Raw genomic sequence first — 15,458 nt, forward strand, 5'->3', positions numbered from 1 at the left:
CCACCAGCCACTCCTCGGAAGGAAGGTTGGGCAATCCTACTTCCGTAGTGATACTGCCTCGGAAACTCAAGGAGGGGTCGCTATGAGTCGGGGCCTACTCGACGGCACATAACAACAACAACAACAACATGTAATCTCTGAAAGAAATGAGCCAAAATGCCTTAAATTCTAAGATCAGAATGACCAAGTAATTTATCAACCAAACAGGTACTTTTGAGAGTAAAAGGCAAAACTACACAGGACAAAGAACAATAGGTATAAAAGGGGACTTCATCAGGCAAATTGGGACAGACTGTTACCTTGATCCAAAAAAACCAAAACTCACTGCCATGCAGTCAATTCCAACTCATAGTGACCTTATAGGACAGAGTAGAACTTCCCCAGTTCCCAAGGCTGTGTATCTTTACGGTAGCAGACTGTCATATTTTTCTCCCACAGAGCATTTAGTGGGTTCGAACCACCAACTTTTCAGATAGCAGCCAAGTGCTTAACCACTGTGCCACCGGGGCTCCACGGATTTATTCATAAAAGGCAAATCTTAGGAGGACCTCAATATTAAATTTATTCAAGTAGCAAAGAAACGGAGGTTTTTAAATACAGTGTAGCTCAGTTTCTTCACCTATAAAAAGGATATAATTATCACCCTTTTAACTACTTATAAAATTTTCCCAAGATAAAAATTGAATAGTCAATGCAAGGTGTTAAATACTTTGTAAATGCAATCAGCTGTAGTATTACCGCTTTAAAAAAAAAAAAAAAAAAAAATTACCTCAGATAGACTAGAAGCTAAAAGGATTACAGAATTGTAAAGGACCACAAAAAAAAACATTTATTAACTGGAAAGCTTGAGTTTTCCTTTAAAAGCCTTTAAGAAGTCTAAAAACATATGTGGAGCTTTTTGTGGACTTGTGACTAAAGGCAAGATTTATTTTACATATACATACAAACATATATTATACATCCTTATTATTATCATACAAAAGGTTCTTTTTCAAATCATGGTAATCTTTCCTTTTAAAACCTTCTATATAGTTTTGAAAGTGAAAATTAAATATATATACATATATATATATACATATATATATATATATCCTAGCAAAAGAAAATCAAACAAGAGCTGCTGACAAATATTACAAGACAAAGGTTATGCTATTTTAAACACAGACAATTCATTTACTATAGAGTCAGAGCTAATAAAATCAATAACCTCCCTGGAGTTCTCTAAATAGAAGAGTGATTTCAGCCATGCAATTGTGGGTGGATATACCAATGCAATTCAACATTACAGTAATAGTAATAATATATTTAATGGGGCCAAATTACCTACCAAACTGGGAGTACCTAAGGGTCAGTATCAACCGCTATGAAAGATACGACTGACTCAAAGAAGTGTTAATACAGTTTCATCAAGCATTAATAACCTAAATGCATGTTCCCTGAAACAAGGGTCACTATAATCTGTTTCATATTACCTTCTAATCACCATCGATTATTATGATATCACACAAGAACTCAGAACAACTTATTACTGTATTCATACATATTGACCAAAATTAGAAATAGTGTACTTGGAGGGAAATTGGTTGTAAGGGAAGATAAATAAAAATGCCTATGCTAAGACCTTAGAATTACAGGTAAATTTTTTCAGTTGCTTTAACGTTGTTCTAATACCAAAAAGATGTGAAATATTACCACATCAAATCCACAAAAATACGTAATAAAGGGTTACTATAGTAATAATGGCAATTGTTATCATTTACTGAGTGTTTATTGTGTACCAACATGGTAAGTCCTCATATACAGAAACCAAGAAGATACTATCATTTCTATGAAAAACTCATTCTACTGATTTATTTTAATAAACTGGTGTGATGCTTAGTAACATTAATACGGAGGTAAGTGTGAACTTCTCAGAGCACTTTCTGATTTATTTTACTTTATCTTAGAATCCCCTTTTATTATTTAGGGGATCATTTGGAGGACTTGAGGTTCTTTCTAGTTCTATGATGCCCTATATGTCAATACTAGCTGACCCTCAGATTTCACAAATGATTTCGCAGAGCTGACTCTGTCCAGTCTTCCAGATAGAGAAAAATCTGTCAAATCTACTAAGATTTCATAAAACAATGGTTCTTATATCTGACAGAGGATGAAAAGCAAGGAATTTTTAACAACAAGGAATCTCAGGCTCTATGAAATCAGGATCTATTGAGTTGAGACCTAGAAATCCAGATTTTAAAAATCTCCCAGGTGGGTCTGATGGTCAGGCTACTTAAGAAAACACTTCCATAAAAAAGAACAATTTTTAAAATATAAACATATTAACTGTCAGATTCTAGGTGCCTATTTTATGGAGCTTGTAGGCTGATGTAATGCTATAATACTATTCATTTCTAAATGTGGAAGAAATGATATAAAAACATTCTTCAGATAAATATATCTACCAACTGGTTTTTTCATAGGAATTTTTAAGTTACACTGCAAAAAAAATGTTTCCAACTAGAAACTGATATACTACTTAAAAATCTGTCTTCTATTTGAAGAAAACTTCACTATTATTTAATAGATTATCTTTGTAAAAAACTCCTGTAAAGAAGTGTTATTCTGAAGAAATAATTTATCAATAACTATACAAAAGAACCAATTATTCTTTTCTGGAGCCATATACTTCCCCTGTGGCAATCTTATTGATTTTAGAACCAGAAGGAACCTTTAGAACAATCAGCCAATCCAATCCCATGTTTTCTGGATAATGGCGTGACTGAGGGAAAAGATGGCCAAAAAGGTTTAAGGAATTTATTGAAAGTCACAAGACTACTTATTAGCAGAACTAAGACTACACTCCTACAAGCTGCTTTTCTGTAAGCAAACAATGGAAATAAAACAAAACAAAACAAAAACACATGGATTTTATCATTTTTTAAGATATCTATAGCAAGGTCTACAGCTTCTAGAATTAGAGACTGAATGTATCTGTCAAATTATGATATGATTTTTGTCGCTATTTCTGCTTATTTACTTTATAATTAGTCTACAAAAAAATATGTATTAATTGATAATATAAGAAAGTTTAAATATGATCTTACCATTTCATCTGGTACTCCATGGCGATCAAATTGGTATAGTGATGCTAAATGAGTAATAATCCACCAACTAAAACCGAATGGATCCCTGGACTGGATCACTGGCACAGGTCGTTTTCGGTCACTTGATTTTTCAAAGAGTGTTCTAACTAATTTATTCATCCAGTTCCAAAATGACTATAGAAATAGAGGCAACATGATTCAGTTAAAATACAGTTTCAATAACCTTTGATTTAGGGGTTTCCTTTTATTTTGTAATAAAAAATAACATATACACAGAATATAAAACACATATATACAATTTTAATAATAATAATAAATACACCTAGGTTAAGAATTAGAACATAATTTCTAAAATAATAAAGTATCTAGACATACATTTAATGAGGGACATAAAATATTTGTACATTGAAAACAATATTGCTGAAAGACATTAAAGGTAACCTAAATAAATGGAAGACATTCCATGTTCATGAACTGGAATATTTAATATTATTAAGATGTCAATACTACCCAAAGCAACCTACAGATTTAACACAATCTCTATCAAAAGTAAGCCACGTGCAAAATAATGAAGTTGAACCCTTATATCCATACACACACGTATACAACATCATATATGAAAATTAACTCATAGATTAATGATCTAAATATAAGAGGTAAAATCATAAAAATTCTTAAAGGAAAACATAAGTAAATCTTCAGTATCTTGTTTTTAGCAACAAATTCTTAGATATGACCCAAAAAGCATGAGTAACAAAAGAATGAAAAGACAATTTGGACATTTGGACTTCAAAATGAAAAACTTTTGTGTAGCAAAGGACATTATAAAGTGAAAAGACAACTCACAGAATGGGAGAAAATATTTGCAAACCATGTATTTGATAAGGGCTTAATATCAAAAGAATATATGAAGAATTTCTACACTCAACACAAAAACAGAAACAACCCAGTGAAAAAATGGGCAAATGACTTGAAAAAGCATTTTTCCAAGATACACAAATGGCCAGTAAGTGCATGAAACAATGTTCAATATCATAAATCAGCAGGGAAATGCAATTAAAACCACAATGCCACTTCACACCCATTAGGTTGCCTATTATTTTTTTAAAAAACAAAAAACAGAAACAGGCAAGTGTTAGTAAGCATGTAGAGAAACTGGAAACTTTATGCAGTGCTAGTGGAAAGGTAGGGAGCTCTGGTAGCATAGTGCCTAAGGCACTTGACTGCTAACCAAAAGGCTGGAGGTTCAAACCCATCAGCCACTCCTCGGAAGGTAGTGATACTGTCTCGGAAACCCAAGGAGGGGTCGCTATGAGTCGGGTCCGACTCGATGGCACATAACAACAACAGTGGAAATGTAAAATGGTATTGTCACTGTTGGAAAGAGTTTGACTCCTCAGAAAGTTAAGCACAGAATTACCATATGACCCAGCAATTCCACTCCTAAGTGTATACCTAAAAGAATTGAATGCAGAGACTTGTTCACTGCAATAATCAATGTTCATGGCAGATTATTCACAACAGTCAAAAAGTGAAAACAAAACAACCCAAAGGTCCATCAACAAATGAATGTATAAACAGAATGGATACATATGCACAATGGAATATTAAAAATGAAGTGAGAATGAAGAAATGAGAAATGAAGTTTCAAGACATACTTTGACATAGATCAACTTTAAAAATATTATGCTAGTGAAATAAATCAGGCACAAAAGGACATTGTATTGTACACTTAAAAATGACTAAAATAGAAAATGTAGTGTTATACGTACAGACAGGCACACTCATACCACAAACACACACACACATATAACCACAATAAAATATATATAGAAAAAGAATCAGAGTATTACTAGTACTTTAGAAAACCCCTACCCACATATTCCCACAGTCAATCTTCTTCCTCTCTCATCAAAGAGTAATGCAGTGTAGTAAATTACTTAGTATGGCTTTTCTACCCATAAGTCATTGTAAACTCAGTGGTGGAATGAGCAACTGAGGGGCTCCTGATTGTAAATGTTATCCACGTGGAGTACTTCTGTTGGGCGTGGCACAATACAATGTTCTGGGAGGTGCCCACTCTCTCTCAGGTCCTTAGAGTTCTGATGCTGTGACTGGCTAGTTTGACCACCCTGCCGGGCTCAAAAGGCGGCCTCCTAGAGGCAGAACTCACTCTGCTGGTTGAGGAAGACGTGCTGCTGAAAGAGACACGGGCTCCTGAGACACGCATTGCTGGGAAAGAAACGCAAACGACATGCATTGCTGAGTGAGACACCAAGGGACCAGCACTGCTGGGAAAGAGACTATGAGAGACTGTTGGCTGAGGGATGATGGGCTGGGAGAGAGACTGAGCATTTTTCCTGAACTTGAATTGTAGCCTGTGGTGCTTCCCTAATAAACCCCATAATCTGTGAGCTCTGTGTGGCCACTGCAGCGAATTATCGAGCCCAGGAGAGAGGTGGTGGGTACTCTGGGAGGAACGGTTGGAGAAAGGGCTGGAGGGAGGCAGCATGTCTAGCCTTGTAGGAATAGGCCTTGGGTTACTGCTGGTAATCCTGTCTTCCTCTTGTAGGGTTAGTGGAGGTCGGAAGATGTGGCCTCCTCACCGTTTTTGCAAGTAAATATTATCCTGACCTTCATAATAAATCATTTCTTGGCTTTTTAAAAATTTTGTCATATATTTATAAAAATGTAAGTATATTAAGACATTCCCTGTATTGTCCATTTCTCTTAACTACTCTTTCATATTTTCACGTATGTCTCTGTCTTCATGAGTCTTAATTTTTAGTTCACTAATTATCATTGTGGTTGATAATAATATATGGTTAAGCCCATCAAATGAGTTTCAAATTTTAATTATTACATTTTTCATTTCTATAAGTTCTACAATCTGTTTTACCACACTTGATAAGTTTTTATCCTACTGATTTTCAAGGTTGGTTCTTTTGCCTCCAAACATGTCAAATACAGTTGTTTTATAACTTATGATTGCTAATTTTTAATTTCATATTAAATAAAAATACATAAATTTATACTCATCAAAGTTAGTGCTAAAATAATAATTTAAAATATATATTACACCCGCCCACTGCCATCAAGTTGATTCTGACTGATAGTGACCCTTTAGGGCAGAGTAGAACTGCCCTGTATGGTTTCCAAGGCTATAAATCTTTATGGGAGCACACTGCCTCCTTTTTCTCTCATGGAGTGGTTGGTGGGCTCAAACTGCTGATTTTCTGGGTTAGCAACCAAATGCTTTAACCACTGCACAACCAGAGTAAATACACAAAAACACAGATGCATTATTATTATCAGATAAGCATCCAAACCCCAAACTATGGAAAAGTGGGATATTAAAAAAATCCATGTAACGCCACAGTATCATAAACTTTTCCACATTTGCCACATATCATAAACTACTTTTAATATCATTTCACTATAAATTGTTTATACTTATGTTGGCTTATGGGTATTTTTCTTCTTCTACTACCAACAACCTGCCCCGGAAAAGATTACAGCCTAGGAACACCTCTGGGAAGTTCTACCCTGTCCTATAGGTTCTTTGGGCCACTATCAGTTAGAATAGGCTCGATGTCACATAATAACAAATAACCAAAAACAGCTAAATAAAAAAAAGTCTTATGTCTTATCAAAACAAACTGGAGGAAAAAAAGTCCCATCTTTCCGTTTGTGGTCCTCCTCCCTCCCTCCTTAAAATAAGATGTTGTAAAATTGACTAATATAAACCTATGTTTATTAATTCTTTATCTTCTAATATGCTTCTTAACTTGCTGGAGGCTATGTTTAAAAGATCCCTGATAGAACAAAAAAGTGCTTGGGAAAATCTTAAGAGAGTCGAATCTTGTACTTCTCCCGTATGTTTTGCATTACTCATTTTAGGCTTAAAAACATACTTTTTTACCAGTAGCTTTGAGTTCACTCTAAATCATGGTGACCCCAAGAGTGTGTCAGAGTAGAACTGTGCTCTAGAGTTTTCAATGCTGATTTTTTTGGAAATAGATCGCCAGGTCTTTCTTCGAACACATCTCTGAGTTGACTAAAATCACCAAATTTTTGCTTAGTAGCCAAATGTACTAACTCTAACTAAGTGCACCATCCAGGGACTTCTAAAAATATAGTATGTACACTGCATTCAGTTACTCTCTTTTTGGTGGTTGCTGTTGCCTGAGTATGAAGAAAGAATAAGATTTTTTTCTCAGCCAAAACTACTGAATAAATCCAATATAACAGAGTAACAACTAATGTATCAATTTCCCAACTTACTTCTGAGAGGGACCATTTACTTCTGTGGTCTAGAAGGTGAATGAGTAGAACCCATAATTCTTTAATGCATGGACATGGACAATGGTGACTCCTTAATGCCTCTGAAGCTCTAACCTGTCGTAAAGAAAGAAAATGAGGTATTCATAAGAGACAGTAGCCACATCTCTTTCAAAAAGTTTTAGAAAATGATTTTGATGACTTGAATTTTATGCTCAATTATATAAACTTGTTTATAAAAAAAGTCACTTTATTAATTTTAAAGTAAGTATCTAGTTTATATCTAAAAGTATAGAATGAATTCTATTTTCAACTTCAAAACTACCTCTGCTTTAATAACAAACCAATGTTCAACAAACTTCTTCTGTAAAGGGCTAAACAAAGGAAACCCAAATCTACTGCCCTCGAGTCAATTCCAACTCACAGTGACTCCAACTGGGTTTCTGAGGCAGTAAATCTTTACAGAAGTATATTGCACAGTCTTACTTCTGCTGAGTGGCTGGTGGGTTTGAACCACCAACCTTCTGGTTAGCAGTCAGATGCCTTAGGCACTGTGCTACCAGAGCTCCTTCTGTAAAGGGATAGATAGTAAATATTTTAAATTTTGTGGGCCATACAGCCTGTCATAACTCTGCTGTTGCAGGGTAAGAGTAGTAGTAGACAACAGATAAACAATTAGACAGGACTATGTTCCAATGAAACTTTATTTACAAAAATAAATGATGGGCTGGATTTTGCCCGAGGGCCATAGTTTGTTGACACTGATCTAATCCATCTACCACAATAAAGAGACAATAAAAAATTAGAAAATAAATTTTAATTTACTGTAAAGCAAAATAAAAACTTTTTAAGATAGATTAAATAGAAATACTAGAGATTTATAAAGTTTAAGCAATTTCTAAATTACCATTTTTCTAACAAAAACATTCTCAATGGACATTTCTAGATAATATAGACTGCGTGCCATCTTTATAAGTATAATGAGACTTTAGAAATTTATAATGTATTCAATATTTCAGAAATGTTACGTAGATATAATATATAACATAACATACTATAAAATAATGTCTGTTAAGGTATTATTACTATATCTTATTAGGTAGCATAGTACCTAAGGTACTTGACTGCTAACTAGAAGGCTGGCGGTTCAAACCTACCAACTGCTCCTAGGAGGGAAGGTTGAGCAGTCTACTTCTGTAGCGATACTGCCTCGGAAACCCAAGGAGGGGTCGCTATGAGTCGGGTCCGATTCAATGGCATGTAACAACAACAACATCTTATTAACTGACTAATTAATTTAATTGCAAGCATAATGATTAAATTCAAAAGGTGGTGATAGTAAATGCATAAAAAACAATCTGAATCTAAATCTTAAAGTTATACATTGACTTTACAAAAGTAGGCTTTATGTGTGTAATCTGAAATAAGTGGTAATAATCTATAAATATCTATCTTCTAAAAATGAGCATGTTCTGTGTAGGACTTTGAACCAGTTATTTCTGGTTCAGTCATGGCTGACAAAGTGAAACTGGAATGAGTGTGAATTTGTAAAACCTGGATGAACTGAACAACAACCTGAATGGGAAAAATTACAAGACAATGCCCTGCTAGAAACTTAATCTCCCTCTCAGAAAACAAGGACAACATGCACACTGCATAGCAACCCAGTCTCTTGACCGGCAGAGTCAGAAACAATGGTGCCCCTCTCACAGATGGTAGCTGAACATGCCACTTTGAAAATGTGTTGTTCTCCACAGTAGTGGCAATAATCCAATTTCCTGTATTAGGATCCTAAAGTGTTTACTATGCCTATTCTGAGATTTCTATTCCAGGGCTTCAACTCTAACTTTTTCCATTTGGACTACTGCTCTGCTTTACCTAAATTTTAAAATTTCATGTCTGTTCTGATTTTGCTGAGTTGGCATGACTGAACTGGTTTGAAGCCTGTTTCTGTGACACCTTTAAATTATTAACTGTATTAAACATCCCATGATAAATACATTTTGGTAAAAATATGTATTTTTCTAATGTTTCTAGATCTTTTATGAAAATCAGCACACAAAACTTTCCTTAAATTTTATCAACTAACTTTAGGTAAATATTCATATTATTATATAATAGCAATACAACAGGTCATTAGAGACCTAGATTCTCCTATCTGAACAGAAGTTAAAACTTTCAGTCAAGATCAAAAACATCTTGATTGTATTTATTTTTTTGGAAACATGAGAAAGGCCCACCCCCCAAAAAAAACAGTTCTAAGACACTAATTCTTGCCTGCTTTAAATGTTTAAATCAAAACTCTCTTCCTATTCAGCTCCCAGATAATAGTAAACAAATACAAAATTAACAAGATTAAAAAATAAAACATATTAGATTAAATCTTTCCAGATTAAATGATATGCATTAAGAAATGACTACTGCCACTAAGTTTCAAAAATACAAATAAACTCTTAAAGCATTACCTTGTCATACCTGTTGAGTGACAGGCTTATTAAATCACAAAGAAGATTTTCACAATGTTCTTCAAATAGACTGACATTGGTTAAATTATCACCTGCCAGATTCATAAACTGATGACCATACACAACATGTTCTGAAAACATAATAAAATCAATCACATTTAAAACTGAAGTAGATTTTACTAATTCAGAAGGGAAAAATCAATTGCATACCTTTAAATTAACTTATTGAACAAAACTACAACATACAGTTATTTTTTGCTACTTTGCAAATAAATTAAATTTGAGGACAAATAAAATATTTTCTTATATGAATACTGATAAATGTCAGTTTTAAGTTTCCAATTCTTCCAAGTATCATTTGGTAGACTTTTCTTAATTTGACTATTTTTTAAAAGCATCTATATACCATGACTTAAAAAAAAGAATACCAGAAAATCTTCACTCATATATCCAACCAAGAAAGCCTTTAAAATATTATTCTTTTAATAACTACAGATGAATTGATCAAATGCAGTTTCTTTATAATACAAAATAAAGATAACCAAGGTAATATATCAAAATTTGTACTGATATCAGAGTAAGTCCACCTGAGCATTGCTCCAACAAAATATTATTTGAAATAGTCTATATAAGGGCTGAAATTATAAATGTGTATCATTGTGTATTTGAATGATACAGGTAAGTGAATACACATACACACACATCTATATATACATATATGAATTTATTAATTTATTGAACAGTAAGTGCTGGGTAATGGATATCTGTACAACCTAAATTATCAATCATTCACTTTATAACTAAATACTAATATTTAGAGTATTGCTATAATTCTAAGAGCACCTAAAGATATCAAACAGCAAGACCAAGAAATAAATAGGCAATATATGATATAAAGAATTATTATCCACAAGTATAAGCAGCTCTGTGGTGCAGTGCCTAAGGCACCTGACTGCTAACAAGAAGGTTTGCAGTTCAAACCCCCCAGCTGCTCTGCAGAAGGAAGATGAGGTAATCTACTTCCAAAAAGATTTACCACCTTGGAAACCTAATGGGGGTTGCTATGAGTCACAATCGACTTGATGGCTGTTTTTTTTTTTATCCATTATATGTACAGAGCTACTATTAATTAATAAGGAAAACACAACTGGACAATTCATAAAAAGATATAAAGAAGTAATTAATACAACAAATACAGAAAGACAATGAAATTATATAAATTATATAAAGATGTTCAATCTCACCAAACCCACTGTCATTGAGCTAATTCTGACTCACAGCAATCCTGTGGGACAAAGTAGAACTGCCCAAATGGTTTCTAAGACTATAAATCTTTGCAGAAGCAGATGGCTTCATCTTTCTCCTACAGAGTGGCTGGTGAGTTTGAACCACCTATCTTTTAGTTAGCAGCCAAATGCTTTAATCACTATGCCACCAGAGCTCCTCTGTTCAAAAACAGACATGGCTAAATAAAGTATGGGAGAATCAAAACATGAAGGCCTTAAAATGAGTAAGTTGAACTATGTGAGCTAACTTGAAAAGATATTTAAAAAACTGCTAAATGAAAGATCACACACTATAATATTACCATTTGTGGATGGAAACAAAACCAAAAATCCAGCCTATGTATTTCTATATATGTACACAAGAACCAGAAAATAAGGTTGGAAAGATAAACAGACCAAGCTGTTCCCACTAGTTATTTCTGGGAAAAGGACTTTTTACTGTGGTTACTACTTAAATTTTTGTTTTTCAGCAGTCAGAATGCATTTACTACCTGTGTAATTTTAGAAAGCAGTAAAATATAAATTTAGATTGAAAAAGATCATAGATAAAAAAAATTCATAAACTTACTCAGTTTTTCACCCAGGATATGAAGGATTTCTAGCACCAGCCAATGGACATCTAAGTGGAGATGTAATAAATGCCATGATGGTGGAAAGAGCTGTGAATGACATTATCAGCTGAGACTGAGCACTCACACTGCTTTACTAGGTATTCCATAGCATGTCACAATACCCTACCTTAGCACAAGGATAAAGAACCAAGTAACCTGACACTATTCAAAAGTTCAGGGAAAACCTCTGTCTTATTCATTACAGGATTCTTCCATAGATCTTTGAAAGCAAGATATAGTTTCATCTGTTTAAGACAGACCCATTTGTTCGGGGCTGCAGAATAAACTTATATAGCAAAGATTCCTTACAACCAACCTCTGATGTTACTAAATTAATTTTTTTAAAACATTTATTTTCATGATTTTCTTTCAAACTTTAGCTAGAATATGTTTCATAATTTCCCAGTAACTTCTTTAATTTTAGTAACTTTAGACTCCATATACTAAACATATGTATTTCATTATAAGCCTACAAAGTAGATACTATAGTCATTCCCATTAAGAAACTGAAGAGAGGTGAAAATTTTCACTTCTGAATTCATGGATTAAGATTCAAACCCAAGTCAAACTGATTCAAAAGCCAGTGCTTTTAACTACTGTGCTATACCAGGTTATTAAACTTTCCTCTAGCTATCATTATAAAAATTAATATAATAACATGTTCTGTTAAAGCTAAGAATAATGATGGAGAAGGGACTTGCCTTATCAGATATGCAAACAACATAAAATGTTACACTAATGAAACACTATTGGCAAAGGAATAACTGATAAATAAGACTAAGGAAGAGAAAAACAGATAAAGGTAGCATCTTAAATCAATAGAGAAAGAATGGGTCATTCAATAAAAGACATGATTATTAACTTCTCTACTCCTAAGAAAATAAATTTCCCACCTCACAGAACTTGGAAAAAAAGATGGATGCGAAAGACAAATGTGCTTTTTTTTTTGGCAGGAGAAACTCTATGAGACAGCTTTATTCTGCCCTATATAGGGTTGCTATGAGTCTCAATCAACTTTATGGTAAAGTTTATTTTTAATTTTGATAACTTTTATTGTTATTTGGGTGAAAGTTTAAAGATCAAATTGGTTTTTCATTCAATAATTAATTCAATAAGTAATTTATTAATTCAATAATACATGTTTTGTGATACTGATTGCAGTACCCACAAGGTAACAGCACTCTTCCCACTTCCTCCCTGTGTTTAGTGTTTCCATTTCTCATTTTTTCCTATCCTATCCTGTCTTATGATCTTTATGCCTGTGTCCATGCTGCACTTTTGATCTTGTATGGCTGATGTTCTAAGGTGAATATACTTCCCTGGTCTTATTGTTCACTTTATAGGCCTGTCTATCCTTTGGCTGGAAGTCGAGCCAAGGGGTGAATTCAGTTCCTGGCTTGCAGGGTGTCTCAGGGCCATAAGTCACAGGGGTTCCACCAATATCTATGAGACCAGTAAGCCTGGTCTTTATTATTTTGAGTTTTGTTCCACATTTTTCTCCCACTCTATCCAGGACCTTCTATTGAGATCCATTTCAGAGTGGTGGGCAGTGTAGCTGGGCATCTAGTTCTTCTGGTGTCAAGAGTTGGGGAGGATGGGGTTCACATGGTCCACGGGTCCTTCGCACTAACTGTTTCCTCGTATCTTTGATTTTCTTCATTCTTCTTTGTTCCAGATGGGGAGACACCAACAGCTACACCTTAGATGGCCACACATAAGCTTTTAAAAACCCACTCACTCTAGATGCAACTATTGTCTCTCCTCATCTGGAACAAAGAAGAGTGAAAAAAATGAAAAACTCATGGGCACAATTAGTCCAAGGGACTAGAGAACCTTGGGAACCTTAGCCTACATGACCCTGAGACCAGAAGAACTAGATGGTGCCTCACTACTACTGCCAATCACTCAGAAAAGGATGAAAAATGAAGACCCTAGACAGAATGGCCACTCATCGAGATGAAGGTTAGGCAATCTACTTCTGTAGTGATACTGCCTCAGAAACCCAAGGAGGGGTTGCTATGAGTCGGGGCTGACTTGACAGCACATAACAACAATAACAACAAGACAGAATGGGGAAAATGGGAGTTATATCAATTATCCAGATGGGAAGACTGAAGCACAAAGATGCTACTTGTCTAAAAGCGTACAATTATTAAAAGAAGGAGCTAGAATTCAACTCAGGTAGTCTGACTCTGAAGCTACATTCTTGACTAATTGCCCTCATTCTTGAATAAATATCCCTCATGGAGAGAAAAACCTGATCATTTAAAAAGTAAATAAAATAAGTCAAACCTTAATCTGGTTTTGATTTACAAATGCTCCAATATTAATACTGGGAAGTTCAGATAGGTGTCCAATATACAAGAGCAATCCATGAAGCTCATCAACTAGCACGGAAGGAAGCTCAGCCTCCAGAGCCTCATAGGGATGGATAGCAACACGACTTTCAGTGTTTTGTACTTTCAGGTACCTAAAAACCAATTAGACACAATAAACAATCATAGTCTGGGTAAAAACACAGTTAGAAATTCATGCAATAATCAAAATACTCAGCTGACATCCTACCTGAAGATGAAAACTTTAACATAATGAAGAAATAGTACACATTGTTGCCTAATATTGTCTGCTTTGCAGTGGAGGGCTGACACCTGACCTGAAACCAAAACAGACAATGTTAATTACAGCTTACATAATTAATCAGTAAACAAACAAACAAACAAAAAAAACCTCACTGTCATGGAGTCGGATCCAAGATAGTATCACTACGTAAGTAGATTGCCCAACCTTCCTTCCAAGGAGCAGCTGGTGGGTTTGAATCGCCAGTCTTCTGGTTAGCAGTTAAATACCTTAGGCATTATGCCACCAGAGCTCCCAATCAGTAGACAGAGATTTAAAAACCTTTGTAAGCCATACTAGCAGCAATAGTCTCTCCTAAAACTTTTTCAACTGATTTCCATCTGCCTCCTGTCCCCCCACCTCCACAAAAAGTACTCTTATTAAGGTCACCAACGAAACCCATGTTGCCTAATCTAATGGACACTACCGGTCCTCAAGTAACGTTTGGCTTCACTGACATCATATACTGCCTATCTTCTTTGTTCTTCACTTGTCCTTTCTCCTACATCTCCTTTATGGGCTCTTCCTCTTCAACTGCGTTAGATGTAATCGCCTCAGGACTTAGTCCTGAGCCCCCTCCTCTCTGTACCTCTCTTCCTACACATATGATCTCATAAGTTCCTTTATTTCTAAATAACAACTCCAAAAGACTTATTTAAATCCCAGATGTGTCCTCTGCACTCCAGATTTTACATGTCTAATTGTCTAACTGACATTTATACTTAGATTGATCAGACAGTGAAAATACATCTTCATTTTCTCCCAAAACTGATTCACACTGCTTTAGTTTTCTCCATTTCATTAAACGATATAACAAATTCTCATCCTGACTAAATATAAAGCAACCTCATTTATAAATTGGAATTCAAATGAGCAAACACTGCCACTTCACTGGCAAAATCAAGAGGACCGTAACTGTGAAGTCGTTGTACAGATATCTTCACATTAAACACTGCGTTTTTAGTCTCCCAAGGCAATGACTTTTAACTCTTGTAACCCTTAGCTATTTCTCTTGGTATTATAATTCCATCTTTCTAAGTAATCTGATTACACTGTTATCTCCTGACCTTTTCCCCTCCATATTTAGATACTATTTACTGACTTCTAGTACAG

The 15,458-nt window shown here is 34.6% G+C and overlaps 1 protein-coding gene across 1 annotated transcript in view; it reads right to left on the reverse strand.

The window, feature by feature from the left end:
- Window positions 1-15,458, reverse strand: part of MMS22L (MMS22 like, DNA repair protein) — a 191,066-nt gene that overhangs the window by 169,103 nt on the left and 6,505 nt on the right. Inside the window, exons 4-9 of the mRNA XM_042781136.1 lie at window positions 14,295-14,382; window positions 14,022-14,199; window positions 11,687-11,777; window positions 9,833-9,963; window positions 7,371-7,484; window positions 3,087-3,260 (exon numbers count right to left, since the gene is read on the reverse strand). Of these exons, the coding sequence (XP_042637070.1) occupies window positions 3,087-3,260; window positions 7,371-7,484; window positions 9,833-9,963; window positions 11,687-11,777; window positions 14,022-14,199; window positions 14,295-14,382 (776 nt within the window). The remainder of the gene's footprint in view (window positions 1-3,086; window positions 3,261-7,370; window positions 7,485-9,832; window positions 9,964-11,686; window positions 11,778-14,021; window positions 14,200-14,294; window positions 14,383-15,458) is intronic.

Source organism: Orycteropus afer, unplaced genomic scaffold (genome assembly GCF_000298275.1).
Source record: "Orycteropus afer afer isolate SDZICR_OR568_19922 unplaced genomic scaffold, OryAfe1.0 scaffold00087, whole genome shotgun sequence".
Classification (NCBI taxonomy): domain Eukaryota; kingdom Metazoa; phylum Chordata; class Mammalia; order Tubulidentata; family Orycteropodidae; genus Orycteropus; species Orycteropus afer.